Source organism: Hemitrygon akajei, chromosome 31, assembly GCF_048418815.1.
Source record: "Hemitrygon akajei chromosome 31, sHemAka1.3, whole genome shotgun sequence".
NCBI classification, from domain to species: Eukaryota; Metazoa; Chordata; class Chondrichthyes; order Myliobatiformes; family Dasyatidae; genus Hemitrygon; species Hemitrygon akajei.
The window spans coordinates 20,244,662-20,271,540 of NC_133154.1; the positions used below are offsets into that span (position 1 = coordinate 20,244,662).

Sequence of the window (26,879 nt, forward strand, 5' to 3'; positions counted from 1 at the left end):
TCTTTCCATCGTGGTAGGCAGAAGATCCTTTGTATCTGCAAATGAATGTACAATCTGAGTCTTGCTTTACAATATTGATTAATCCAAACACTTCTATTCCTGGCAGTTTGCAACAGCCTTGATGAAAAGTTACTTATTTGTATATGGACTTCTTAACACCAAACTGCTTCTGAGTTCACTGCAGATCTTCCTATTTCTAGATCATAGCATCTGATCCTAGAATGAATATTTGTCCAAGAACATATGTGTTTAAATACATGCCTTTTAGCAATTGGATTGTTTATGAGAACTCCTGTTGGTTCTTTTAAGATGTCAAAAAATGTACCGCATTCATGCAAAACCATATTTTATGACTATCTCACTGTTCAAGTCCAACAGTAAAATGGATCTGTCTCTTACAGGATCAGCCCCCACCATATACCCCAGCAGAGGAAAAGAAGAAGAACTGAACCTGTTTGAAGTTCTTATTCTTACAACTATTTGTGAATGATTTACTTTCTAAAAAGTGTGTTGTTAGATGCTGTATTTTTATTAGACTTGACCCAGTCCATCTCTTTCCACCTTGTGTCCTCCAGCTAAGGAAGTGAGTCTTGGACTGCAGGCATCTTATGGTGGTGTCCTTGCACAGATGGCCTGTGCATTGAAGTAGGTGAGGTGGCCATTACATTACACCATTGTATACTGTCTCTTTCCTACGCCTTGTTGACTTCTGCCTCCAAACCTCTGACCTCCATATATTGTCACCATAGAATGCAGGTGTTGGGGGGAAAAAATTGACCAATCTACTCTGGTGATTCCACTTGAGCCATGTCTGCCTAAGCTCTACAGGATCTATTCCATTAGGAATTCTGGACAAACCTGGGGGTGAAAACATTAAACTAATATGACAAATCCCAGTTTTGGAATATTGCCCTTGGTATTATAACTGTTTAGACTGTGAAAGCAGTGTTAATTAATACAAAAATATTGCTTGTAAATATGATAATATTCAAAATATGTCAAAGTATAAAATTATTGAAATTATTTTGTATAGTACCAACAGAAACAACATTTTCCTACAAAACCACAATGCTATTTTAAGTAATGCCTGTGAAAATAAATTAATAACACAGCTATACTCATTAGCCAGTCATCACTCAATAGGCTTTGAGATTTTGATGTTTGATGTATCAAGATCCTTTATTTAAATTACTCGGTAACAAATAAAATATTTCATGTTTCAGAAATTAGATAATATCAGCATTATTTAGAATATTACCAAGAAATATTTTTACAGCTTAGTAGGAGGGGATTGGAGAAGTTATTCTGTACTATTTGTCTGACCTACTTCACAAAAGTTTTATTATAATTTCTTAGAGAGGAACATAAAATCAGATTGACTTGTTTCTAAGCTTCAACATTTGCTGTATCTTGCTTCTAAATTTTACATTTTAGTACCCATGTGACAGTTTGAGTTACTATAGATAAGGAATATAACTTTCAGGAATTTGAATCCTGTTCCTCACTTTGCATTGTCCCCACCATTACTGATGACCAGTCATATTTTATGCAGTTTGTGGAATGGGCCTAAAGGGTGCATTTAGACACACACAGGATTGGAAAAACGCAATCCATAATTCCACTGCTGATGTTCAGTTCCCTTCATTGCTGGAACCAACGTGCACAAGATCCATCATTACTTAGCTAGCTGGGTCTTGACTTTATTTATGACACCTTTTGTCCTTCCATGACACTGCTTGTTTAATTTTCAAGAATGATGTACTGTGTTAGTTAACTTCCAGAAAGATTCTGTAACTTGTTAGTAGATAGATATAGTTTTTGGTCATTTTGAGGGAATGGCTAGAGCTTTACGGTTACAGATAAAGGCAACCAGGGCACAGGCATAATGTGAAGCATTCTGGTAAATTTCATTGAATAGATCAAAAGTTTACCAACTAACTCTGGTCAAGGGATATTTGGGCCTGCTCATTTCCTCCAATATTTTATGTGTGTTGATGGGATAATTGAGGGTTTTTTTAATTTAATTACGAAGTAGGTAAATTGGAGTGTTTTTTTTCATCTGTTTCAGCTTTGGTGATTATCCTCTCAATGGAGGATACCTTGGTGGAACTATTAGAAAACTTTAGCACTAATCTGTTTGAAATAACAATGAAAGCCCAGTAAGGTGTTTCACACATGGTCATATTGCAGGTCTGCATAAATCATTTCTGTATTGGAGGGAATTTCAACACTCACCTGGTAGTAGTACATTGTCTAGATCACTGACCAAAATGATCAACACCTGTTCATCTAGTCACCTAAAGACAAATCCTGAGCAATTGATATGGTTACCCCAGAGGTTTGATCAGTTTGGACTACTCTCTCATTTCCCTGTCAACTCCACTCTATGAGCACCTCAGTAACCAGTGCCACCTTGGTTTGCAGTTGTGTGTGTGGGAGAATGAAGGAACACAAGGAGGGAGGCACCCTGAGAAATAGATGGAGGATGAAGACTGAACTCTGTTAATATTTTTCCAAAGCAAAATGATTAAGAAAATTAATCATTGCTACACTTCTGTAGACTTTTGTACCATTAACCATGCATGTCATGATGGTGGGGGTAAAGCAAGAGGCGCTGGTATGGCTTTTATTTTTCCTTTACTTAGCTACAAGTGGTGCCTGACTTCTTGGAAGCAGTGTCCCTTCAAAGTAGGATGTTCTTACATCTGATTTTTGTAATATACACTGAAAGAAAATTACTAAACATCTCAACTCTTTCAATTAAAAATTGGTATTTGTATCTTTTACTGGTGAGGATAAAATAATACACAAAGTGACAGAACGAAGTGTGATTGAAATGCTGCCACAGCAGGGAAAGGCAACGTGTTTGGCCCATTGTGTGCATTCTAATTTTATTATGGTTCTGAGAATACAAAAGGGACTAAATTAATAAGCAAATGGGGTTGTTTGAGAACTTCAGTTTGATTGCTGCTGAACTTCATAGTTAAAAAGTATTGAATATACAGCTAAATCATAGCTGAGTGTTGTAATGTTGATAGTTACAGTACTCATCTTTGGCAAAGAGCTAAAAGGAACAGAATTTAATGGGTTTTTAAAACAAAATTAATAGGTCCTTTTTTAGCAATGATGTGGCATCGTGGTGTTTTGGCAAGTTCTTAGTTAAAACCATTAGTAGTCTTCCATCTAAAAGCAGTTCAGTAGCTTCTTTCATTAATAATGGTACAGACCACACCAGTAATTTAAGCACTCTTAACTGGAGAACTATTTAAAGCACCTCCATGGTCAGAAGGAGTCCTTTTGTAAACTTCCATTGGCAAGTGGTCATAACTAGTTAAACAAGCCAATGAATGAAGATGCACACTTTTTCTGTAGACCTTGGGAAATAATTCTGCTGTGTATTGGGTTTACAACTGTTGCAGTTGGGTGATTGCAGGATAAAGTAGGCATTTAGCATGGCTATTAATTCATACTGTAGATTTATGGATCTTCATATAGATTCCAAAACCACTAAAAGAGTTGTTAGTTTTTAAAAATATTTCTTTATTACGGTATATATAGTTTCTTGAGAAGGAAGAGTTCACCAACTTTCCTTTCACACAATGTAGCAGGAAATTTGCACAATGCACGTTGAGGCTGCTGCACCTTGCATCCAGTTTTACTCTGATTTCAGAGTTAATCTGGTTCCTATCACCATACGGATATCATTGTTGTCAACCTGAAACTTGAGGATGAAGGAAAATCCAACTCCTTAGAACACAAAACCATCTGTGCTAAAATTACTGCTGCCAGAGTCACTCTGAGACCAACAACTGTGTAAATGGGACTTTCTGGGGGAATTATTTAAAAATTATCTGCAATCCTGATATAATCAAACAAAACAATCTGCCTTGAAGTAGGGGAAATTCCAGCAGCTTTTCAGACTTCCTACAATTTATTTGCTTCCACTGATCAGTTTTTCCCAAATTGCAGCTGTACATGTGATATTTATCAGTTCAGGTACACAGATGAGGTTATAGAAAACAAACTTAAATGTGTTGCCAATTGTTAGCATGTCCTTCCACTTAAAAGTAATTGTTTAGAAATGTTAAAATGGTGTGTAAAATACAATGTAAAATAGTGAATTATATTGTGGGAAAGGAAAAATAATTTAGAACTTTCAATTGTAGTTAAAAATTTCTGGAATACTTGGGTATTCTCCAATTTCCTTGTGTTACTTGAAATACAGAATTTCTGTGAATTGTTGAATTGGTAGGAAGTTCTTTGATTATTTTCTTAATGCTGATTTTTATGTAAGTTGGCTAGTTTTTTTTTTAACTTGATCTTTGCTTTTGACCATGTATTGATGCAGTAAACTGAACAAATATTAATCAAAATTTGAAAGGGAAGACCGTGGAGTATATACCCACCTAAATCTGAGATGCCGCAAAAACAAGTGTGACAGCTTTAAAGCAATATGCTTAAATTAAAGAAAGGTGACCAATGTAATAAAACCTGAGGGAAATAAACAATGCATTGCTCTTTATTTAATCTGTACTTTTGTATTAACTGGAGAATTGAGTGACCTGCTAGATTTATAAAAATGAATGTGTTTACTCATTGTGTATAATTCTGTATGTACGTATGCTTCAATAAAGCTTTACTACTTGTTAATAAATGCTTTCATAAGCAAATAAAAACACTTGTGCAATGTGAGCATGCAGTACCTTTGGGAAACGAGTTGATCTCTTAATGCAGGAAGAAGAAAAATTTTTCGTTGTGTGTTACGTGGAGCAGGTGCATCCTGTACTGGTCTCCTGAGCGTTCACATCTGATGCGAATTATCCAACCACTTTACACCTTTGATCTTACTACAGCAACTCACACTTGTACTTTGGGGTGCACATATCCTTTCTACGCTTCTTCAACCCGTCATCACCTCTATCATTGACCTCTCGCATAACAAAATAGGAGTAAACAACTTGGCCCATCATACCAGCCCTGCCATTCAATATGATCACAACTAGTCTGCCTCAAGCCTCATTTATAGTTTTCAGCAGCCCATGTTTCTCTGATCTTTCAAACATTTACCTATCATTTTAAATATCCCAAATGATCTCGCCTTTACTTATCCAAGTTGGTTTTTGCAGGCAGTTTTCACTGAAGCTTGCAGTTTCAAGTAAGTGACACTTTGAACAGGTCTGCCCTCTGTGCTGAAAATTGTGACCTTTTATTTGAAATTTAAATCCAGCTGTCTGCACCAGGGCTGTGTTTCAATGAATAAAAGAGGTTGGAATATTAAATCATTAACTGAAGTGATTCTGCAGATACTGGCCATCTTGAACAGCACACACAAAATGCTGGAGAAACCTCACATCAGGCAGCATCTTTGGAAAGGAATAAGCAGTCAATGTTTTGGGCTGAGACCCTTCACGGTGAGTAGCAAGGGGTGGGTATTTTCTACCTTTTAATTCCTTCAGGGACTGCAACTTACAGTAGCTAGTGTAAATTAAAGACCCTGAAAGTGTAATGGAAGGGTAGTGTAATAGAGGGTTTTTAGTGCAACGTGAAGCTGAAAATGGGAGGACAGTAATGCCAAGTGCAAAGGAATAGTAGCGGAATCCTGCTTCAGCAGTCTGTGGGCAATGTGAGAGACCGCGTGCAGTGAGTGTGTCAAGTGCAACTCTTGGCTGATCATTGTTTCTCTTCCTCTGTCTGGATTTCCAGCAACTGTAGAATCTCTTGTGTTTCCTGACTGACCATTTTCTACAGCTGGAGTTGTGGATGGGCCCACTGTGGAGAGATACTGCACACAAATAGGCCCTTCAGCCCAACTGATTCATGCCAACCAAGGTGCCGATCAATTCCCATTCAAGCCGAAGTCATTGTAGGTCTCACGTTTAGTGAACTGGGCACACCAATAACATGAGCAATGGCTGCACAGGTGGGACAGGGGTAGGTGACCAGGTAGAGCAGTAGTTAAGGCAGATTATGGAGGAGAGACCTGTGGCCACCCCTCTCAAACACCATCTGTGTGGGGGGGAGTGGCTTCTCAGAGGAAAGCACCAACTGCCCAGTTAGTGGCACCATGGTTGAAGGAGGGGGAGGCAAAAGAATTAGAGGACCTCCAGTTCAAATTTACTTTGAGATTTGTCTTGCTGGCATTTACTGGGGAGAAAGGAAATATAATGGGATTTATGAAAACGCATACATAAAAAAGACTGAAAGGATGTTGAAAAGGAAGACACTGCAAATTTAAGAAAATACAAAGCGTAAGGAATTCTCGAAAGTGAGTCTTCAGTGATAGGGATCTAACTGTAAGAGAGGAAGATGGGTGCTTCAGTAACAATGAATGGTGTGTTGTCTCCCTGGTGCCAGGATCAGGAATGTCTCGGAGCAGCTACAGGCCATTTTGAAGGGAGAGGGGGAACAGCCAATGGTGTGGTACATGTAAGTACCAATAACATTGATAGAAAAAGGGACAAGGTCTTGCAATGTGAACTTAGACAATAGACAATAGGTGCAGAAGTAGACCATTCGGCCCTTCGAGCCTGCACTGCCATTCTGAGATCATGGCTTGAAGGGAGAGGGGGAACAGCCAATGTTGTGGTACATGCAAGTACCAATAACATTGATAGAAAAAGGGACAAGGTCTTGCAATGTGAACTTAGACAATAGACAATAGGTGCAGAAGTAGACCATTCGGCCCTTCGAGCCTGCACTGCCATTCTGAGATCATGGCTGATCATCTACTATCAATACCCGGTTCCTGCCTTGTCCCCATATCCCTTGATTCCCCTATCCATAAGATACCTATCTAGCTCCTTCTTGAAAGCATCCAGAGAACTGGCCTCCACTGCCTTCTGAGGCAGTGCATTCCACACCCCCACAACTCTCTGGGAGAAGTTTTTCCTTAATTCTGTCCTAAATGACCTACCCCTTATTCTCAAACCATGCTCTCTGGTACTGGACTCTCCCAGCACCTGGAACATATTTCCTGCCTCTATCTTGTACAATCCCTTAATAATCTTATATGTTGCTATCAGATCCCGTCTCAATCTCCTTAATTCCAGCGTGTACAAGCCCAGTCTCTCTAACCTCTCTGCGTAAGACAGTCCGGACATCCCAGGAATTAACCTTGTGAATCTAAGCTGCACTTCCTCTACAGCCAGGATGTCCTTCCTTAACCCTGGAGACCAAAACTGTACACAATTCTCCAGGTGTGGTCTCACCAGGGCTCTGTACAAATGCAAAAGGATTTCCTTGCTCTTGTACTCAATTCCCTTTGTAATAAAGGCCAACATTCCATTAGCCTTCTTCACTGCCTGCTGCACTTGCTCATTCACCTTCAGTGACTGATGAACAAGGACTCCTAGATCTCTTTGTATTTCTCCCTTACCTAACTCTACACTGTTCAGATAATAATCTGCCTTCCTGTTCTTACTCCCAAAGTGGATAATCTCACACTTATTCACATTAAACGTCATCTGCCAAGTATCTGCCCACTCACCCAGCCTATCCAAGTCACCCTGAATTCTCCTAACATCCTCACCACATGTCACACTGCCACCCAGCTTAGTATCATCAGTAAACTTGCTGATGTTATTCTCAGTGCCTTCATCTAAATCGTTGATGTAAATCGTAAACAGCTTAGGGAGTTGGATAATAGATTATAGAGCAGGGCCACTAAAATGCAGACAAAATTGAAAGGGTGAATACAGGATTGAAGGTGTTTTATTTGAATATGTGCAGTATTGAACTTGTAGCAGAGTTATGGATTGGCATGTATGATGTTTTTGGCATATCTGAATCATTGCTGAAAGAAGACTATAGCTGAGAGCTTAACATCCAAGGATACACATTGTATCAAAAGGACAGGCAGGAAGGCAGAGGAGACGGCGCTTCTCTGGGGTAAAACAAAATAAATCATTAGAAATTGGAGACATTAGGTTGGAAGGTGTTGAATCATTGTGAGTAGAGCTAAGGAACTGCAAGAGGTAAGAGGACCCTGATGGGAGTTGTATACAAACCCCCGAACAGTAGTAGTAAGGATGTGGCCTACGAATTATAATGGGAGATAGAAAATGCATGCCAAAGGGGCAATATTACAGAAGTCATGGGGGGATTTCAATATGCAGGTAGATAAACAGAAAATCAGGTTGGAGCTGGATTCCAAGAGGGGGATTTTCTAGAATGCCTACAAGATGGCTTTTTAGAGCAGCTCTTATCTGAGTCCATGAGAGGATCAGCTATTCTGGATTGGGTGTTGTAGAATGAAACAGAATTGATTAGAGAGCTTGAGGTAAAAGAACCGTTAGGGGAAAGTGATCATAATATGATCGAATTCACCCTGAAATATGAGAAGGAGAAGCTAAAGTCAGATGTATCAGTTTTACAGTGGAGTAAAGGTAGTTACAGAGGTATGAGAGTGGAGTTGGCTAGAATTGATTAAAAAAGAACACTGGCAGGGTTGACGGCAGAACAATGGCTGGAATTTTTGGGAGTGATTTGGCAGGGCAGGCACAGGATATATACATCCCAAAGAGGAAGGAGTACTCTAAAGGCAAGGTGACACAATCTTTAGCTGACAAGAGAAGTCAAAGTCAACATAAAAGCTGAAGGAAGGTCAAATAATAGAACAAAAATTAGTGGGAAATTAGAGGCTAGGGAAGCTTCTAAGTATTAACAGAAGTCAACTTAAAGTCATTAATAAGGTAAAGATGCAATACAAAAATAAGCTAGCCAATAATATTAAAGGGGATACCAAAAGTTTCTTAATATTATTAAAGTATAAAATAGAGATGAGAGTGGATATTGGACTGCTGAAAAACTATGCTGGAGAGGTAGTAATGAGGACAAGGAAATGGCAGATGAACTGAATAAATATTTTGCATCAGTCTTCACTGTGGGAAGACACTAGCAGTATGGTGGAAGTTCCAGTTGTCAGGGGTCATTACTAGAGAGAAGGTTATTGGGAATCTGAAAGGTCTGAAGTACCGGAACTGATGGTGTACATCCCAGGATGCTAAAAGAGGTGACTGAAGAGATTGTAGAGGCATCACTAGATTCTGGAATGGTTACAGAAGACTGGAAAGTTGCAAAAGTCACTTCACTCTTCAAGAAGGGAGAGAGGCAAAAGAAAGGAAATTATAGGCCAATTAGTCTGACCTCAGTGGTTAGGGAAAATGTTTGAGTCCATTGTTAAGAATATGGTTTTGGGTTACTTGGAAGCACATGATAAAATAGGTCATAGTCAGCATGGTTTCCTCAAGGCAAAATCTTGCCTGACAAATCTGTTGGAATTTTACCTGCATACTGAAATCCCCCATTACTTTTGTAACATTTGGCATGCATTTTCTATCTCCTCTTGTAATCTGTTGGAAGAAATATCAAGCAGGGTATGTATCTGGATTTTCAGAAGGTCTTTGACAAGATGCCACACATGAAACTACTTAACAAGCTGCAAGCCCCTGGTGTTACAGGAAAGATTCTAGCATGAATAAAGCACTGGCTGATTGGCAGGAGTCAAGAGTGAGAATAAAGGGAGCCTTCTCTGGTTGGCAGCCAGTGACTTGTAGTGTTCCACGGGAGTCTGTGTTGAGACCGATTCTTTTTATGTTATATGTCAATGATTTGGATGACGGAATTGGTGGCTTTGGTGCAAAGTTTGCAGATGCTACAAGAGAAGGGGGAGGGACAGGCGGTTCTGAGGAAGGAGAGAGGCTACAGAAGGACAGACAAATTAAGAGAATGGGCAAAGAGTGGAAGATAGAATACACTGTCAGGAAATGTACGGTCATGCACTTTGGTAGAAGAAATGAAAGGGTTGATTATTTTCTAAATGGAGAGAAAACGCAAAAATCTGAGGTGCAAAGGGACTTGGGAGTTCTTGTGCAGGATACCCTAAAGGTTAATTTGCAGGTTAAGTCCATGGTGAGGAAGGCAAATGCAATGTTAGCATTCATTTCAAGAGGACTAGAATATAAAAGCAAGGATGTAATGTTGAGGCTTTATAAAGCACTGGTGAGGCCTCATTTGGAGTATTGTGAGCAGTTTTGGGCCCTTTATCTTAGAAAGGATGGGCTGAAACTGGAGAGCTTTCAAAGGAAGTTCACAAGAATGATTCCAGGATTGAACAGCTTGTCATATGAAGAGCGTTTGATGGCTCTGGACCTGTATTCATTGGAATTCACAAGAATGAGGAATGACCTAATTGAAACCTATCGAATGGTGAAAGGCCTTGATAGAGTGGATGTGGAGAGGATGTTTCCTATGTTGGGAGAGTCTAAGACCAGAGGACACAGCCTCAGAATAGGAGAATGGAGATGAGGAGGAATTTCTTTAGCCAGAGAGTGGGGAATCTGTGAAATTCTTTGCCACAGGCAGCTGTGGAGGTCAAGTCTTTATGTATATCTAAGGCAGAAGCTGATAGCTTCTTGAATGGTCACAGTATGAAGGGATAAGGGGGAAGGAGGAGATTGGGGCAGAGAGGAAAAATGGATCAGCCATGGATAAATGGTGGAGCAGATTTGATGGGCTGAATGGCCTAATTCAGCCCCCTATATCCTGTGGTCTTATGGTCTTGTAGTCTAAACAACCCTGAGATTCGTTTCATTGCAGGCATACTCAGTAAATCCAAGAAACAATAGAATCAATGAAAGACTGCACCCAATAGGACAGGCAAACAGCCAATGTGCAAAAGGTAACAAAACTCTGCAAATACGAAAGAAAAAATAATAATAGTAATAACTAAATAAGCAATAAATATTGAGATGAAGATGAAGATTCCTTGAAAGAGGGTCCATAGGTTGTGGGAACAGTTCAGTGATGGGGTGAGTGAAGTTATCCCCACTGATGCAAGAGCCTGTTGTAATAACTGTTCCTGAGCCTGATGGTGTGAGTCCTGAGGCTCCTGTGCTTGGAAGGAGGATAGGTCTGGTGTATCTCTTGGCTAAAGGAACTGTGCAGGATTTGGATGTATGGATCATTGGGAATATTTCTGGTGTAGGCAGTTTTTAACTGATTTGGATGGACACCTAGGGTGAGGTTAGTAATTTACAGAGGAAAGCTGAAGCAAATAGACATGGTATTGATAAGGGATGTGGGAAGACAGGAAAGCTGAACAGCATCTATTTTAATGCATTAATATAGATAAAAGCACATGGAAATATAATACTATTGCAATTATTGAGATGGGATTGAATGAAGGGCAGATTGCCCTTCTGGGAAGACTGATTTCAATATCAATATCAAAAGTTCAAACATTGAGGAGAACAGCCTCTTTACAGGTGAATCAATATCTGTTGCCCTTTTAAAATGGAAACAGTGAGAGTTTGTGGTCAATGTGTTCAGGTAAGAGTGAAGGGTCAGGATAGCAAGTCGAGGCAACCCTGAATATCAAGGAATATTGAGGACTGGATGCGGAAGTGTGATAGAAATGCATTTGAGAGGCAAAAATGGGAAGTCCCTTCACGAGTACAGAGATCAGATGGGATTCTTACAAAAGAACCCTGAGTGACCAAAATTTCCCTGACCTTTACCATAGCCTTGGGCAGGGATAGGAGCAGGCAATATAAGAAATTAATTAACTGAGGAAGGCAAATTGTGATACTTTTAGGCAGGAACTTCAGAAAAAAGGTGTACTCAGGGAAATGTGGAGATTGTCTTGGCAGCATTTGCATGGCATTCTGGGTAGGTTTGTCCCATTGGGGCAGGGAAAGAATTGTAGGGTGAGGGATTCATGGTCGATATGTGATGTGAAAAATCTTTTCAAGAGGAAGAAAGATGATCACTTAAGGTTTAAGGATCCGACTGGGAGCCAGTGAGTTACAAGGCAGCCAGGAGGAGCTTAGGAATGGATTTAAGAGAGCCAGAAGGGGACATTAAAGGTCTTGGTAGACAGAATTAAGGAAAACCCCAAGGTGTTCTACACATACGTGAAGAACAGGAGGATGATTAGAGTGAGGGTAGGACCAATCAATGATAAGAGGAAACTTGTGCCTGGATCAAGTGGAGGAGGGAAAAGTCTTTACAGGTGAACACTGAAGCAAGTGAGGGACCTTGATATTTGTGATGACAGTGTTAAACAGGCTGATAGGCTGGAACAGGTTGACATTAAGAAAGAGGATGTGCTGGAACTTTAGAAAAACATGAGGATAGGTAAAGCCCCAGGGCTGGTAGGATATACCCCAGGTTAATACAGGAGGTGAGGAAAGTTTTGGTGATGATCTTTGTGCCTTTGCTGGCCATGGGAATAGTAGCAGATGATAGGAGGGTGGCAAATGCTTTTCTCCTTTGTTCTAGAAAGTTAATAGTTCACGTTCAGGTTTATTGTCTTTCAACCGTGTATGTTTATACCAGTAAACGAAACGATGTTCCTCCGAACCAAAGTGCACAACATGTGAAGTAATATTATCACTAATGTGAAAGCATATTTCATGAGATTGACACTTAGCGCAATGTGACTTTATGAAACAAGACAAGAAGTAAACATTGCAGTGCCACTGGTGTTTCATAAATGATGTGACCTGGGTGGTCGGAGGGAGTTCAGTAGTCTCACGCCCTGCAGAGGAAGCTATTTCCTACCCTAATGGTCCATTGTCCTAATGCTGTGGTAACTCCTGCCTGATCATAGGGGGTCAAAGAGATTGTGGATGGATGAGAGGAAGCTTTGACAATGCTAAGGGCACTGTGTATACGGTGCTTCTGATTGATATCTAGGACGGGAAGGAGGAGAGACCCCGATGATCCTCTCAGCTATCCTCGCAATCCTTCATAGGGTCTTGCTGCACAAACCTTGCAAGTCCCTTACTAGACAGTGATGCATGATCCAGCTGGTCAGGACACACTTAATGGTGCTTCTGTAAAAATTTGTTAGAACATGGTGGGGGGGGGGGGGGGGGAGAGCTTAAAATAATAGCTCCTCCAGAAAAACGCTGATTTTGCCCCGTTGATCCACCAAATACAAGATTTCTTGAAAATATCTGAACTGGTAAGGGGGTCAAGAATGGGGAAAAGGAACAGAGATTTTAAAAAAGCATCACAGCGGAGCCTGTGGATGAGGGGATTGCAACGAGTGGCTCTCCTACATGAGTGCGTGGTAGCGAGGCTGACGCTGGGCCTCGTTCAGGCGAAGCGGCAAATTTAGTAAAATTTCTGGAAAAGATACGGGAATTCCAAAAAAAACATAAAACAGCAATTAAATGATATCAAGTCAGAGCTCACCAACGTTAATCAAAAAATAGCAGTGATAGAGATACATATTGAAAAGGTGGAAGATCGCGTTCAAAACGTGGAACAGGTATTATGTAAGATGATAAAAGTTTTAAATCAATAGGAAAATAAGCTACTTGACCAAGAAGAAAGGTCACGACGTAAGAATATTGGGATATATAATGTTCCCAAAGGAGCAGAGGGGTTATCTATGGTGGAGTTTGTAGAAAAATTACTATGGGATATGCTGGAGATTCCCCCGACTATAGTACTTGAAATTGAGTGAGCACACCACGCACTTGCCCCGAGGCCTTCTGGAGACAGGGAAGATAGGTCACGGTCAATAGTAATCAGATTCCTTCGGTACAAAACCAAAGTAGGGGATCCATCAGACTCCATCAATACCCAGAGTCTGGACTGACACCAACTTACTGCCCTCTACTGTGCCTATTGTCTTGTTTATTATTTATTATACCGTGGTCCTGAAAAACATTACCTCATTTTTACTGTGTACTGTACTAGCAGTTGTGGTCAAAATGACAATTAAAAAGTGACTTGATATCTTGACAAAATGGGAGAAGGAAGGAGGGATAATTATATCTGAGGAAGAATGGACAATATGGAGATACCAATGGAAGTGTACCAGTTCACAGAAATGGAGGGAGTTTGGATGGAAAAACTTGTTAAGATATTTTATTACACCTTCTCAGAAATTCCATTATGATAGTAACCTCCCTGTTTGCTGGAGAAATCGTGGATATTAAAATGCAAACCATTATCATATTTTCAGGGATTGCCTCATTATCAAAGACTATTGGAGTGGGGTACACAATGCCCTACAAGACATCTTTAAATGTGAAATACCCTTAGAAAGTAAGACCATATATTTTGGGTATATACCTCAAGAATGGTTGAAAAGAGATAAATATTTAATTAATATACTGCTGGTGGCTGGTAAAAAGACTTTTACCAGGAAATACTTATCACAGGAGAGCCCAACTTTAAACACATGGATGGAAATGACAATGGACATTTACAAAATGGAGAAGATAACGGCATCTGTTAATCATAAGCTGGAAAAATTTGATTCATACTGGGAAAGATGGTTTAACTACATAATGCCTCATAGGCCTGATTTTATTCTCACAAATCAATGAATCTGTTGTAAAAAAAAAGATCACTCGCTACTTGTACATAGTTTTCACCTTTCACTTGTTCTTTCTTTCCGCTCTTTTCTATAAGTGTATACCTCAGATAAATATTATGTGGAGATTTGTGATATATATGATTATATGATATATATGTACAATGTCTGAAATACATCTTATGGAAATGTTTGATGATGAACTTCAATAAAAAATAAATTACAGAAAAAAAGAACATGGTGGGTGTCAGTTGGTGATTGAGAAGCTATTTAGTGTGTTGGCCTTCATTATTTGAGGGATTGATTTCTATAAAATCCTGGTTAGACCACACTTGCAATATTGTGTTCAATTCCTATCAGCTCACTATAGGAAGGATATGGAAGCTTGGAGGAATTTACCAGGATGCTGCCTGGCTCGGACAGCATGGCTCATGAGGAGAGGCTGAGCGAGCGAGGGCTTTTCCCTTTGGAGTGAAGGAGGATGAGAGGTGACTCGATCGAGGTATACAAGATGATAAGAGGCATGGGTAGAGTGGGCAGAGACTTCTTCCCAGAGTGGAAACGGCTAAATTGAAGGGGGCATAATTTTTAAAGTGATTGGAGGATTGGAGTAGACAGATACATTGGGGATGTTTAAGAGACTCCTGGATAGGCAGACGATTGAAAGGAAAATGGAGGGCTATGTGGGAGGGAAGGGTTAGATTGATTTTAGAGTGGGTTTAAAGGTTGGCACAACATTGTAAGCCAAAGAGCATGTAATATGCTGTACTGTTCTATATTGTATGTTCTAAATTGGAAGGCAAGAAGGGGTGACTAAATATGTTGATGAAAATCCCAAGGCATGTTATTATCAGTGTTAAGAGCAAGAGGATAATCAGGGAAGGACGAGCCCATTCAGAGTCGAAGTGACAACCTATGTGTAGAGCCAGAGGATATCGACAAAGGATCTAGTGCTTTCCCAGCGTACATGATGAATAAACTCTGCTCGGGCCTCCAGCCAGGTACAGGTATTGATTTTAACTGACATTTCAATGACAAACTCTGCCATCTTCACCCCTGTTTGTCATCAACACGTCACATAAAATCGATACCTGTACCCTGCTGGAAACTTGAGAAGAGCTATTTCTTCAGAGGACATTGATATTCGCAGAGTTGGGTACCTGCTGAGACAGTGAAATTCTAGACCACATTGAGATTTTAGACATTTTAGAGGATCGTAAGACCCTGCAGTGGATAGTGAGGTCAGCTGAAGGGATCATTGGGGTCTCCCTTCCCGCCATTACAGACATTTACACCACACGCTGCATCCGCAAAGCTAACGGCATTGTGAAGGACCCCACGCACCCCTCACACAAACTCTTCTCCCTCCTGCCATCTGGCAAAAGGTACTGAAGCATTCAGGCTCTCACCACCAGACTGTGCAACAGTTTCTTCCTCCAAGCCTTCAGGCTCCTCAATTCCCAGAGTCTAGTCTGACACCGAACTAAACACACACACACACACACACACACACACACACACACACACACACACACACACACACACACACACACACACACACACACACACACACACACACACACACACACACACACACACACACACACACACACACCTGAACACCACTCCCTTTGCAATTTTTGCTCATTTCTTTCTCAATTCCTGCTAAAACATTGTTTACATTCACATTTACATTTATACCATTTATTATTATATTGTAATTTTCCCATTACTGTGCCTATTATCTTGTTTATTGATTATTGTACTGTCTTGCACTGTTTTGTGAACTTTATGTAGTCCTGTATAGGTCTGAAGTCTAGTGTAGTTTTGTGTTATTTCATGTAGCACCATGGTCCTGAAAAACATCTCATTTTTACTGTGTACTGTACCAGCAGTTATGGTTGAAATGACAATAAAAGCAAACAACAACACACACAAAATGCTGGTGGAACACAGCAGGCCAGGCAGCATCTATAGGGAGAAGCGCTGTCGACATTTCGGGCCGAGACCCTTCGTCAGGACTAACCGAAAGGAAAGATAGTAAGAGATTTGAAAGTAGTGGGGGGAGGGGAAATGATAGGAGAAGACCGGAGGGGGTGGGATGAAGCTAAGAGCTGGAAAGGTGATTGGTGAAAGTGATACAGAGCTGGAGAAGGGAAAGGATCATGGGATGGGAGGCCTCGGGAGAAAGAATGGAGGGGGGGAACACCAGAGGGAGATGGAGAACAGGCAAACAACTAAATGTGTCAGGGATGGGGTAAGAAGGGGAGGAGGGGCATTAACGGAAGTTAGAGAAGTCAATGTTCATGCCATCAGGTTGGAGGCTACCCAGCCGGTATATAAGGTGTTGTTCCTCCAACCTGAGTTTGGATTCATTTTGACAGTAGAGGAGGCCATGGATAGACATATCAGAATGGGAATGGGACGTGGAATTAAAATGTGTGGCCACTGGGAGATCCTGCTTTTTCTGGCGGACCGAACGTAGGTGTTCAGCGAAATGGTCTCCCAGTCTGCGTTGGGTCTCACCAATATATAAAAGGCCACACCGGGAGCACCGGACGCAGTATACCACACCAGCCGACTCACAGGTGAAGTGTCGCCTCACCTGGAAGGACTGTCTGGGGCCCTGAATGGTGGTGAGGGAGGAAGTGTAAGGGCAGGTGTAGCACTTGTTCCGTTTACAAGGATAAGTGCCAGGAGGGAGATCGGTGGGAAGGGATGGGAGGGACGAGTGGACAAGGGAGTCGTGTAGGGAGCAATCCCTGCGAAAAGCAGAAAGAGGGGGGAGGGAAGAATGTGCTTGGTAGTGGGATCCGGTTGGAGGTGGCGGAAGTTACGGAGAATTATACGTTGGACCTGGAGGCTGGTGGGGTGGTAGGTAAGGACAAGGGGAACCCTATCCCGAGTGGGGTGGCGGGTGGATGGGGTGAGGGCAGATGTGCGGGAAATGGGAGAGATGCGTTTGAGAGCAGAGTTGATGGTGGACGAAGGGAAGCCCCTTTGTTTAAAAAAGGAATGAAAAGCCTCATCCTGAGAGCAGATGCGGCAGAGACGGAGGAATTGTGAGAAGGGGATAGCATTTTTGCAAGAGACAGGGTGGGAAGAGGAATAGTCCAGGTAGCTGTGAGAGTCTGTAGGCTTATAGTAGATATCAGTAGATAGGCTGTCTCCAGAGATGGAGACAGAAAGACCAAGAAAGGGGAGGGAGGTGTCGGAAATGGACCAGGTAAATTTGAGGGCAGGGTGAAAGTTGGAGGCAAAGTTAATGAAGTCGACGAGCTCAGCATGCGTGCAGGAAGCAGCACCAATGCAGTCGTCGATGTAGCAAAGGAAAAGAGGGAGATGGATTCCGGTATAAACTTGGAACATGGACTGTTCCACAAAGCCAACAAAAAGGCAGGCATAACTGGGACCCATACGGGTGCCCATGGCTACACCCTTGGTTTGGAGGAAGTGGGAGGAGCCAAAGGAGAAATTATTGAGAGTAAGAACCAATTCCGCTAGACGGAGGAGAGTGGTGGTAGAGGGGAATCGGTTAGGTCTGGAATCCAAAAAAAAGCGAAGAGCTTCAAGACCATCTCGGTGGGGGATGGAGGTATATTGGGACTGGACGTCCATGGTGAAAATAAGACGGTGGGGGTCACCACTCTCCTCCGTCTGCCTGCCTTTTTGTTGGCTTTGTGGAACAGTCCATGTTCCAAGTCTATACGGGTATCCATCCCCCTCTTTTCCTTCGCTGCCTCCTGCACTACTTGGGGTGGGGGTGGGGGTGGGTAGAGCGGGTGCAGACACCAGGCAAGATCATTAGATTCCAACAATCGGTGTACTGATCATTACAGAATGCCCCCTCTGGTACTTCCCACTCCCTCCCCTCTCCCTGCCCCCTTCCCACTCTCAGTCCACAATAGAGACCCATATCAGAATCAGGTTTATCATCACTCACATATGTCATGAAATTTGCTTTTTTTTTGCAACAGTACAGTGCAATACATAAAATTACTACAGTACTGTGCAAAAGTCTGGGGCACCCTAGCTATATATATATGCCTGTCTTTTTGTACAGTATAAAAATGCTTTGGCCTCAAAATAGGGAGTTGTAAGAGGACGTTTAAACAAATACTGAAATACTTAAAGGTATTTAAAATGTTTAATATGCTTTATTGTTGCAGTATCATTGCTGTCTTGGAACAATAGTGCAAAAATGATTAACACAAGCACAACATGCTGTTCCGTGAGAGTTAAAGCACCGTAGTCAGGGAAGATAAAAGCGGGTACTCTCTGTGAAGGACATGCAGCAACACTTTACAGTGCAAATACTGTGAAGATAAGGAAGGGCAGTGACAGAGACTGGTGGACTCATTCGTAAGGCCAGTGATGTTGTGGGGGTGGAACTGGACTCTCTGACGGTGGTATCTGAAAAGAGGATGCTGTCCAAGTTGCATGCCATCTTGGACAATGTCTCCCATCCACTCCATAATGTACTGGTTAGGCACAGGAGTACATTCAGCCAGAGACTCATTCCACCGAGATGCAACACTGAGCGTCATAGGAAGTCACTCCTGCCCGTGGCCATCAAACTTTACAACTCCTCCCTCGGAGTGTCAGACACCCTGAGCCAATAGGCTGGTCCTGGACTCATTTCCACTTGGCATAATTTACTTATTATTATTTAATTATTTATGGTTTTATATTGCTATATTTCTACACTATTCTTGGTTGGTGCAACTGTAACAAAACCCAATTTCCCTCAGGATCAATAAAGTATGTCTGTCTGTCTGTCTGTTATGTTGGGAGGAGGCAGCATGCCTATAATGGATATCAACAGGTTGGAGTCCCCATGACCTTGACAGTGGGTCAATAGTCAGTGCAAACGTATGGTTAAAACAGCCACAAGAGCAGATCGTCCAGGCTAACGACATCAGTAGCAGAATTTCAGACAATTCAATTGACTTTATTTCTTACATCCTTCACATACATGGAGTAAAAATCTTTACATTATGTCGCCACCTAATTGTGCAGTGTGCAACCGTAGTAGTTTATAATAAACAGAACAGTCAATGTAACATAGAAATCAGTGTGAGTTAATCAGCCTGATGCCCTGGTGGAAGAAGCTGTCCTGGAGCCTGTTGGTCCTGGCTTCTATGCTGTGGTACCATTTCCCGGATGGTAGCAGCTGGAATAGATTGTGGCTGGGGTGACTCTAGTCCTTAATTATCCTTCTGGCCCTTTTATTACACCTGTCTTTTTAGGTGTCCTGAATCATGGGAAGTTCACATCTACCAATGTGCTGGGCTGTGCACACCACTCTCTGCAGAGTCCTGCGATTAAGGGAGGTACAGTTCCCATACCGGGCAGTGATGCAGCCTGCATCTCTCAAGGAGCTCAGTCTGCAAGAGGTCATAGGGAGAGTCTCAGTCTGCTCAGCGAGGGAGGATGAGAGATAACATGATGAGAGGCATAGTTCAAGTGGACAGCCAGAGACTTTTACCTGGGCTGGGAATGGTTATGGGGCATAATTTCAAGGTAATTGGAAGAAAGTATAAGGAAATATCAGCATAACTTTTTTTTTACAGAGAGTGAAGTGTGTGGAACATGCTGGCAGAGGTAGATACACTGGAGACATTTAAGAAACTCTTAGATAGGCACATGGATAATGGAAAAATTGAGGGTTATTATGGGCTGAATGGCCCATACTGTGGTGTAATGTTCTATGTTCTGTCTGAAAGAAAAGGGCCATAACAGTAAACACGAAGAAATCTGGAGATGCTGGAAATTCCAGCAACACACACAAAATGCTGGTGGAACGCAGCAGGCCAGGCAGCATCTATAGGGAGAAGCACTGTCGACGTTTCGGGCCGAGACCCTTCGTCAGGCCATAACGGTAGCACAGTTGGCAGAGCTGCTGTCTCACAGCTCTAAGGACCCAGTTTGAACCCTGACCTCCACGACTGTCCGTGTGGAGTTTGCACGCTTTCCTGCGACCACGCGGGTTCCTCCCACATTCCCCAAACAAGCAGGGTCGTCCACCACCTGGGTGCAATGTTGTGCATGACAAGCCCAGCTCCATCGCTATCCAGCAACCTGATGGTGGGCTAGATCTGCTATCCTTAATGTTCTTAATATTCATAGTGTTCACCTCTGACTACTGCTATGGCTGTCACCACAAACACAAATGCAAATGCCCCTCCTCTCTTTCCTCCACCTGCACCCCAGAATATTCACCCCTGTGCATCCCTAAGCCATGTTTCTGGAATGGCTATATCAGTCTATAAGCTGAATGATAGCTAATTTGATAAAGATAAATGGAAAATAGAACTGGGAGGAATGAAGAAAATAGGGATATTTCCTGTCGAAATTCCAGCATGTACAATTATTGTGACTCTTTGGGAATCAGGAGCTTGTAAGGCTCTGAACAAACGGATTTAAAACAGTAAGAACAGCAAGTTACCAAACTTTTGCTAGACCAGAGGAGAACGGTGGTGGAGGCGGATACGATAGGGTCTTTTAAGAGACTTTTGGATAGGTACATGGGAGCTTAGAAAAATAGAGGGTTATAGGTAAGCCTAGTAATTTCTGAGATAGGGGCATGTTCGGCACAACTTTGTGGGCCGAAGGGCCTATATTGCGCTGTACATTTCCAATCAGCGCCCCTATTTCAATAGCCAATCAACAGCTTCATTTTAAACTCCGTGCAGCCTCAGCTAGACGGATAGAAACGTCAGTGTGATTGGCGAATGGGTAGAATATGCAAATATCCGTCACAGACCCTAACCGAGAAATGTGATAAATTTTCAGAACAGATCTTTTGATCGAATTGTCGGTTCCAATAAAGCCAACTTGTTGCTTGAAAGGCGGCGATGAACACGGGTACCGTTTGCTACCTGTCACCCTGATGTAAAGAGGGAGAGCAGGTCTGAAGTGAGCTTGCCGGGGGGGCGGGCCCTCCTGTTTGATCGGCAGTTCGCCGCCATGGAGGGTTTCGATGCGGTGGCGGCGTCGGCGAGCCCGGCCGAGCAGACGGAGCTGTCGCGGATGATCGCGGTGGAGCAGCAGAAGGCTCAGTTCCAGCTGCGGGTGCACGGTTTCACCGACGTGTGCTGGGAGAAGTGCGTGGACAAGCCGGGCTCCAAGCTGGACTCGCGGACCGAGAGCTGCCTGGTCAGCTGCGTGGAGCGCTTCGTGGACACCACGCTGGCCATCACCAACCGCTTCGCGCAGATGGTGCAGAAGGGGGGACACTGACCAACCTGCCCCGCACCCTCCGGCCGACGGGGACTACGTCTGCCCGCCTCTGTAGAAGTGTACTGGCCGGCTTGGAAACCGTGTTCACGCCGACTGAAGGTGTCTCCAAGGTCATTTCTTCAACTTCCTACTCCGCCGTACGTTCATAACGCGTGCAGATCTTCAGTGCAAGTCATTCTGGACGTTGAAATCCCATTAAAGTCCTTGTTTCGTGAGTACTATTGACTGAAGACTCCGATTCGCTGTGGAGTTTCTGTTAATTTTCTGCGCCGCCGTTGTAGGCTGTCCTTCAGTGATACTGAAAGTCACGGCCTGGATGAGGGACCCGGGACGGAATCAAGGACGAACCCGAACTCGTAACCAGCATGTGGGGGGAATCGGTTGTTGCTGTGCACCGTCACCGTGCCTGTGTTGAAATCTCCCCCCGCTTCCGCAATCATGGGACGTGAAGTCATATTTGTACGCGGAAATCATTGTTGCTAGTTGCTCGTTCCGATTTTGTCTTCAGTTACATGTGCTTACCGGCAGTATAAAGGACTATCTCACGTAGAAGTGCGGCGTTAGTTCGAAGTCCAGTAACAGAAATTCGCCCTTGTTCATTTTTTGAGATGTGGAATTAAAATGTGCTCTCACGAAATTGATGTGGGGGAGGAAAAACAAAAATTAACTTCTTTTCTTTTACACGCGGTTAATGCCGTGGCTTTCGTCACGGAAAATCATGACGGAGAGGGTTTTCTAACGCAACCTCTTCCCAGATGGCGGATGGCATCTGTTTCAGTAATGCACAGATTGTATTTGCTGTGGTCCCGCTCGCTCCCTGTACAGTAAGGTCTTCATTCTCGTCTTTAAATCTCTCATGGTCTGAGTTGTTCCCACTCTCACTGTCCCAGCCCTGTAATTCCATAAAAAGCCCTCCATTCCTCCGATTTAAACACAAGGATAAAAAAGCAGGTCTTAGCCATTCAACACCTCGAGCCAGTTCCAGACTGCCCCAGGTTTTTACCTCAGCTCCATTTTCCACTGTCCCCCATTCACTTCTATTCCCTTGTGGTCTAAATGTCTGTCTGTCTGTCTCCACTTTCAATGAATTCACCTCCGCAGCTTTATAAGGCCTTAAGGAATAGGAGCAGAATTAGGCCATTTGGCTCACTGAGTCTGCCATTTCATCTTGGCTAATCTATTTTCCCCTCAGCCCCAATCTCCTGCCTTAAACTATACCCAATTCCACAGATTGACCACTCTCTGGCAAAAGAAATTCCTCCTCGTCACAGTTCTAAATGGGCGTCCTATTCTGAGTCTGTCCCCTCGGGTCCGAGACTCCCCTCACCTCAGGAAACATCCTCTCCACGTCCACTCTATTGAGGCCTTTCACTATTCAATAGGTTTCAATGAGGTCCCCCTTCATTGTGGGGGCAACATAGTTAGATAGATAGATAGATAGATGGATACTTTATTCATCCCCATGGGGAAATTCAACTTTTTTTCCAATGTCCCATGCACTTGTTGTAGCAAAACTAATAACATACAATACTTAACTCAGTAAAAAATATGATATGCATCTAAATCACTATCTCAAAAAGCATTAATAATAGCTTTTAAAAAGTTCTTAAGTCCTGGCGGTTGAATTGTAAAGCCGAATGGCATTGGGGAGTATTGACCTCTTCATCCTGTCTGAGGAGCATTGCATCGATAGTAACCTGTCACTGAAACTGCTTCTCTGTCTCTGGATGGTGCTATGTAGAGGATGTTCAGAGTTTTCCATAATTGAGCCCTTCGCTCAGCTACCGATGTTAAACTCTCCAGCACTTTGCCCACGACAGAGCCCGCCTTCCTTACCAGCTTATTAAGACGTGAGGCGTCCCTCTTCTTAATGGCCCTTCTGCCCACAACTTCTCTGCTGACCATGATGCCAATTTAACTGCATGTGGTCCTTATCCCCCAGTTTGCTGCCTGAGCCGACCTAAACACCCCTCAGGCATTGCCATTGTATCTGCTTCCACCACTTTTAGTTGTGCATTCCAGGCATCTAACATAGATAGGTATTTTATTGATCCCAAAGGAAATTACCATCACAGCAGCAGTACAAGTGTACAGATTTAAATATTGGAAGAGAAGTAGGAAGAATAAAAGACATGTTACCTCAGTCTATAACAGGAGGAGGTCATCACTTCCCCAGCTATAGGTTGACTCATAGAGCCTAATGGCCGAGGGTGAGAATGACCTCATTTTGCACTCTTTGGAGCAGTGCAGTTGTCTTAGTCTATTACTAAGGGTGCTCCTCTGTTGAGCCAAGGTGGCATGCAGAGGGTGAGGGACATTGTCCAGAATTGTCAGGATTTTCCAGAGGGTCCTTTGTTCTACCACAGCCTCCAGTCTGTCCACTTTGACTCCTGTAACAGAGCCAGCCTTTTCCAATCAGTTTTCTCGAGCCTGTTGGCCCAGCACACCAGCGCATAGAGGATTGTACTGGTAGAACATGAGAGGGAGGCCTAACCTAACCCTAACCCTGCATACTCCAAAGGACCCGGGTCTCCTCAGGAATTGGAGATGACTCTGGCCCTTCTTGAACACAGTCTCTGTGCTGGCGCTCCACTCAAGTCTGTCATCCAGGTGCCCCCACCCCAGCTACTTGTAGGTCCTCACCACGTCCACGTCTCACCATCAGTAGTAACAGGGAACAATGCAAGCTTAATCTTCCTAAAGTCCATCACCATCTTTGTCTTACTGACGTTGAGCTGCAGATGATTCAGCTGACACCATTTGACAAAGTCCTCCACCGGGGTCCTGTTTTCATCCTCCCGCCCTCCCTTTATACAGCCAACTATTGCAGATTCATCGGAGAACTTCTACAGGTGACATGACTCGTTGTATGTAAAGTCGGAGGTATACAGGGTGAACGGGAAGGGAGCCAATACCTGTGGGGCCCAGTGCTGCTTATACCCACGTCTGACACACAGCTCTGAAACTACACATACTGAGGTCTGTCAGTCAGGTAAGCCATTATCCGGGATACAATGGAAGTGCCAACCTGCATTGAACTGAGCTTTTTTAAATGTTCTATGTTTTTTTTTAAAATGCACCATGTATATCTCATTGATTGAGGTACAGTGTGGAATCGGCCCTTCAAGACATGCTACCGGCAACCAACTCCTCATTTAACCCTAGCCTAATCACACGGCAATTTGCAATGACCAATTAACCTACTAACTGGTAGTTCTTTAGACTGTGGGAGGAACGGGGAGCACCCGGAGGAAATGCACGCGTTCCATGAGGAGGACGTACAAACTCCTTACAGAGGTCTCTGGGATTGAACTCCCAAGTCCGACGGCCCAAGCTGTAGCAGCGTTGCGGTAATTGCTATGCTCCCTGTTGTGATTTGGAGGCGTGCATGCCTCAATGACCCGTAGAGTTATGTTGGCCGGAGTCGGGGCTTTAGGCTTTGGCTCTTGGTAGGGTCACCCATGCCAAACAGGTCAAAGGGTAGAGGCCAGGCTAAGGGTGGTCCACCAGTCCTCCAGATTTGGGGTTCAGGTCAAGACCAACAACCCCAACCGGCCAAACAAAATTGTTACGGAAATGACAATGAAGAATCCTGTATCTGAGTGCAACGGTATTCCTGAGTCCCCACCCAGGAGAATGACAGTAGGGAAAACCGCAAGGAAGCTGCTGACATAATGAAGGAAGCTGTGGACACCGCCAGAGATGGAAGATCATTATTGCTGCCCTAAATGCCAGCGGTGTAGCAGGCAAAAGAGGGAGAAATTGCTCTGCTAAATCTATCTCCCACCTCAAAGCTATGCCCTCTATTTGTAAATGATAATAAAATAGTATCAGCTGTAATTGTAATTAGTGCAGAAAAGTGTCAAAAATGACAGGGAGACCTTGGCCAGCCATATACTTTATTCATTCATTTACAGGATGTGGGCATTACCAGCTAAGCCAGCATTTATTGCCCAGCCCTAGTTGCCCTTGAGAAGGTGGTGATGAGCTGCCTTCTTGAGTTGCTGCAGTCCCTGAGGTGTAGGTACACCCGCGGTGCTGTTAGGGAGGGATTTTGACCCAGCGACAATGAAGGAACGGCGATATGTTTCCAAGTCAGGATGTGGAAGGGGATTTCCAAGTGGTGGTGTTCACGGGTATCATCCCTGTAGATGGTAGTGGTCGCGGGTCTGGAAGGTGCTGCCTTAGGAAGGTAATTAATGCTGAGGAAAGGAAAGTGGCATTCAGTTCAGGTAAGTGTGAGGTGAGGTGAGGTGTTGTACTTTGGGAAGCCAAACCAGGGTAGAACTTGGGCAATGGTTGGTAAGATCCTGGGGAGTGTTATGGAACAGATGGGGCTCAGAAGCATAGGTAGATAGTTTGCTGAAAGTAGCATCGGAGGTAGACAGGACGGTGAAAAAAACCTCTTGGCATACTGGCCTTCATCAAGGCTTTGAATAAAGGAGTTTCCAAGTCGAGTTAATTTTCAAATGTACAATGGAAAACTTGCTACAACAGCACTTAAGATGTATTGCATCATGTGATCAGCATTCACAAGAGAAATATCAATTAAACATGAACTATGCACAAGAAAGAACGCTGTTGAAACAAAGATAGCCCATTCAGACTGCACCTTGAGAAGTTTGCTGGGATGTTATGTTGTTGTACAAGACGTTGTTGTGGCTACACTTGTTTAGTTCGGATCACGCTGTTACAGGGGAGATGTCGTGAAGCAAGAAAGGGTGCAGAGAATGTTGCCAGGACTCAAGCATGGGCAGGCTAGGTGTTTTATTCACTGGAATATAAAAGCATGTTTAAAAGAAGTGGACTGGGAAGTTCTGCCTTAGCAAGAGCCCAAGCCCAGCTCTCTGCGCAGAGAATACTGGAAACCTTCAATGTCTATGGAGGTGAACTTCAGGTAAACTTTTCATAGCATGTTTCTTTTTGCTTTTTGTTCCATTTTACATTGATTCTCGAAACACCTATTTACACACTTTGTGTCAAGTATGTCATTTATTTTTCTTTTCTCATTTTACTCACTCCTGTCTCACAATGTAAGTTTTCTCAACCTCCTTTTCTCCACACTGAGCAATCTCTCTAGATCATTTCTATTTCTGTATTTTCTGTGTTTATATTTACTACGTTTCTTCCCCATAACTTTGTAGGGCACCATCCACAACTATGATGCTGAAGTGGCCATTTAGCCCATTAGGCCCAGCAGAGCAATCCCATCAGACCTATTCCTGCTCTTCTTATTACCCTGTGGCCCTACGAGTTGTTCTGATTTACATATTTTCTTAAGGTTCCTCATTATGATGTAATAGTG

The 26,879-nt window shown here is 43.1% G+C and overlaps 2 protein-coding genes across 2 annotated transcripts in view; both read left to right on the forward strand.

The window, feature by feature from the left end:
* LOC140719144 (WW domain-binding protein 2-like) overlaps positions 1 to 4,692 on the forward strand; it is a 78,433-nt gene extending 73,741 nt beyond the window's left edge. Inside the window, exon 8 of the mRNA XM_073033556.1 lies at positions 402 to 4,692. Coding sequence (XP_072889657.1) covers positions 402 to 449 — 48 coding nt within the window. The 3' untranslated portion in view covers positions 450 to 4,692. The remainder of the gene's footprint in view (positions 1 to 401) is intronic.
* A 16,497-nt stretch (positions 4,693 to 21,189) lies between these two features.
* On the forward strand, positions 21,190 to 22,237 carry timm8b (translocase of inner mitochondrial membrane 8 homolog B (yeast)). Its single transcript, XM_073033959.1, has one exon. It carries the CDS (start codon positions 21,302 to 21,304, stop codon positions 21,572 to 21,574), a length of 273 nt encoding a protein of 90 aa, XP_072890060.1. The 5' UTR covers positions 21,190 to 21,301; the 3' UTR covers positions 21,575 to 22,237.
* Positions 22,238 to 26,879: the final 4,642 nt, after the last annotated feature.